Source organism: Polistes canadensis, unplaced genomic scaffold (assembly GCF_001313835.1).
Source record: "Polistes canadensis isolate GaletaPanama2010 unplaced genomic scaffold, ASM131383v1 scaffold_249, whole genome shotgun sequence".
Classification (NCBI taxonomy): domain Eukaryota; kingdom Metazoa; phylum Arthropoda; class Insecta; order Hymenoptera; family Vespidae; genus Polistes; species Polistes canadensis.
In genome coordinates, this window is record NW_014569796.1 from 35,171 (window position 1) to 38,864 (window position 3,694).

The window sequence follows — 3,694 nt, forward strand, 5'->3', positions numbered from 1 at the left end:
TATATATATTTATATGTATATGCATATGCATACGCATAAATAATTTATCTCGATAGATCAACTAATTCTTAATCTAAATAAGGATAAAACACCTGCCTATAGAAACAGTAAATATTGAAGCTTTTTTAATAATAAATTTTTATTACATTAATCCCAATTTTTAATACGTAATTCGGGTTCGAGTATCGACCAGTTAGGCGAATGTTTCTCACTCGATAACCAATTAAAGTCATCTACACAATTCCAATTATTAATTTTTGGATCGAGACCAGCTAGACAGAAATGATTCATTTGATCTTCATAAGACCAATTGTAAGGTGCTACTCTTATATTTGTAGAATCTTCTATAATTGCTCTGCTAGTAACGTGGAGGTATATAGTGCAATCCGTAGACGAATGTAATCGAAATTGTTGACATGCAAAAGCAAATGTACAATCAATACAGTCGTGAGCAAATACAGACGATGTTACCGGTCCTACTAAGATAGTACATTGTTTCAAATTAATCATATGCAGCGTAATAGGCGTGCCGTATATTCTTACTGTACATCGAGTTAAATCAGAAAGAAGAATATCATTCTTATTAACGTTTTCTGCATCCAAAACTAATTGTTCGTCGAACTTTCCTACTAATATACACGCATTCTCTCCGTATTTATTAAACAATTTGTTATTTTGTTTGGATGAACCATTAACGATACCTTCCGATATTTTGAGATCTTTTAATCCATCTGTCACGTCATACGTTTTTTCAGTAGGTTTCTTAACGACTCTTCTGTTCTTAAATCCAAACTTTTTCTTAGGTAAAAGTTTCATCTCCAATTCCGAAGCTTCGTTCTCCAGCAATTGCAAATTTTCCTGTGCCTTTCTAATGTCGTAGACTTTTAAATACATTTTCGACTGGGACAGGTAATTTTTAAGCATCTGAATTTCTTTGCTTATTTTATCAAAAGAAACGGAAAGCACCGACGGTGGTGCGCTAGACGTGTCGTCTAGCATATCTTTAATTTTTTTACACGACGAGTAAAACGTATCTTTAAAATAACTACTTTGTTCAGATTCTACTGCGAGAGATTGTCGTTCTTCTTTCCGTCTTTCAATGATGTTTTTCCTTTCGCGATCTCTCTTATTTATACGTTCCGGCAAACTTCCTTCGATGAAATTAGTATTCTCCATCTTATTGTTATCTGAATGCTATTTGTTAGTATTGTTTATATTATCTTCAAATAACACTGATACAGATTTCATAAGTTTCTCTTCGCTTGATTCTTTTATCTTCCTCAATTGTTTCAAGACTTTATTTTTATCCTCTGTTGTAGATTTTTTAGGCGAATTATCATACGCAAGGAACTGTTAACATAGACAATGTATTTCATTCAAAGATATTTTAATTTTATTATAAGAAATATAATAATGTTACCTCTTCTAATTCACGTTGACTTATTGATAGCGTTTGTATTAGGTAATATCCTAAACCTCCACCACCTATTAACAGTAACATAGATTTGAAGAACGCCATGAATACTAAATCTTAATTTTATTCCCATTTCATTGTGTCAGCTGTTCTGATTGAATTATCACCTGATACTTTTTCATATATATTATAAAAACCATTTAACATCGATGGAAACTTTTGGTGTAGAAAATATCTGAAATCTAAAAAGGTAAAGAAAGAAAGAAAGAAGGAAAGAAAAAAAAAAAAAGAAAGGAAATATCCAAACGTACAATGTATTAAAGAAGTTATTGTCCTAGTTAGAAAAAAGATACGATTAATATATCAAGATATCTACAATTATACAATCATACAATTCAATATTATAACAATTAAAATATTCACCAGGTAAAAAAGGTACTTTAAACTTTCAAAGTACGTTGCTTGAAGACAAAATAAATGGAATATACAGAAAAAAAACGTTAACCAACGAATATTAAACTATATCGATTTGTGGAACTTACTTTGTAAAGCTCATAATTTAAAATGAAAATAATAAAAAAGCATCAAGTTAAAACACATGACATGTTAGAAATGAAAACAAGGAACAATATATCGTTAAAGGCAATAACCTGAACTTATTATCGAATTGACTAAATAGTAGTATAATTTACCTTGCGATCTACACATACAACTCCAAAGTATTAACGAGCCAGTAAGTAGGAAACTCTCAAATAGTACAAGTGTTTTTCCAACTTTAAGTCGATTAACTCCTTTGGGTTCTCTATAAAGCATACTAAGAACGAATACGATTTCCTAAAGAGGAAATCATCAATACCATAGCGAATAAGACAAAATCTTGGAATAGTCTCGACAAACGACCCGATGGGAAGGGATAAGAAATAATAAGAATAATTCCTATTCGCTAACCGGCTCACCCACGTCTCGATTCTTCGATTACTTTTCGAGATATCGATAACTCGTAACCCATCGATATATAGATATATTTAAAAGTTCGATATATTTCGATTAGTGCGGGACATTTAAAACGAATGAAATGTGTCGATTTTAATTTCCTTGGTTTTTAGAGTTCATCAAGGGTAAGCGAAAAATGCATTTACATTATTATTATTATTTATATAATATTAGAATTAATTCAGTAATATCTAAAACCGTGGATTCTCATTAATTGTCTCATACTTTCGATAAGTTTTATATATATTATTATATCGTACATTGTTTTTCGTTTGTCCTTAACGATATACATCAAATATAGTACTCTTAATAATTTCGGTAAGTTTCTTTTCTTTTATTCGTCGTTTTTATCGTCTACGCCTTTATATTTTTATCTTTTATTCATTCACGTCAATACAATTAATTAATTTTAACAACTATTTGTAAATATTTAATATAGTTTTTTTTTTGTTTTGTTTTATTATTGTTGCGAGAAACACATTTGTAGAAAAAGGAATATTTTCGTTATCGCACAAAATTCCTATCAATTAAATTGGATCCATAGTCGAAAAATGTCTACTATTTCTTATTTAAAAGTATGTATATTTATATATATATATATACGAATATTTTACGAGAAATATCATTCAAAATTGATTTTATTTTTCTTTTATTTTGCTTAATTTTTGAATACCACTCGAATGATATTAATATTATTATTACCTCTATTTATTTATTAAATCTTATTTTCTATGCTCGAACAAATTAGCTGAAAATATAATTACTCTTGGCAGAAAAGTATTTTAAACTACGATTTAACGCCATTTAAGAAAATTTAATTAATCTTAAATTTAATGATGATATTATATAAAACACAAAGCTACGATGTATATGTTAATAATATTTTGTTTCCTTCGTGGCATATATTTTGAGTTATTAATATTTTTTTTTTGATTACGCTATTGTCTGGAAAATATTTACTTAATATATTTATATACGTTTATTTGATTTAACACTTAGGTCGAGTGATATTCAAAGATTACCGAGTTATATCCCATATTATGCGAAACTTCAAAAAATGTTTAAGTTTATTTGTTATAATGTACAATGCAAATAATGTGTTGTTGCACTGGCCCTGTTAGGCCATGTCATTACAGACAGCGGTATTAATCTTTGTATACATACAGGTAAATGTTTATGTATATACATATATATATATGCATATTTATATATGAATATATAATATGTTTAAAATTTACCTGCATTTAAAATATATTCTATATATAGATATTTCATATGCTATGGAAT

The 3,694-nt window shown here is 28.3% G+C and overlaps 1 protein-coding gene across 2 annotated transcripts; it reads right to left on the reverse strand.

Annotated features, from left to right (window-relative positions):
- Positions 1 to 99: 99 nt before the first annotated feature.
- Positions 100 to 2,401, reverse strand: LOC106790612 (tubulin-specific chaperone C). Of its 2 annotated transcripts, none has more exons than XM_014755653.1 (3): positions 2,107 to 2,401; positions 1,421 to 1,485; positions 100 to 1,350 (listed from the first exon to the last, which is right to left on the reverse strand). In XM_014755653.1, exon 3 carries the CDS (start codon positions 1,174 to 1,176, stop codon positions 148 to 150), a length of 1,029 nt encoding a protein of 342 aa, XP_014611139.1. In that variant the 5' UTR covers positions 1,177 to 1,350; positions 1,421 to 1,485; positions 2,107 to 2,401; the 3' UTR covers positions 100 to 147. The 2 variants fall into 2 exon arrangements, with proteins under 2 accessions (XP_014611139.1, XP_014611138.1); XM_014755652.1 differs by having other exon boundaries at positions 1,421 to 1,656; positions 2,107 to 2,398.
- Positions 2,402 to 3,694: the final 1,293 nt, after the last annotated feature.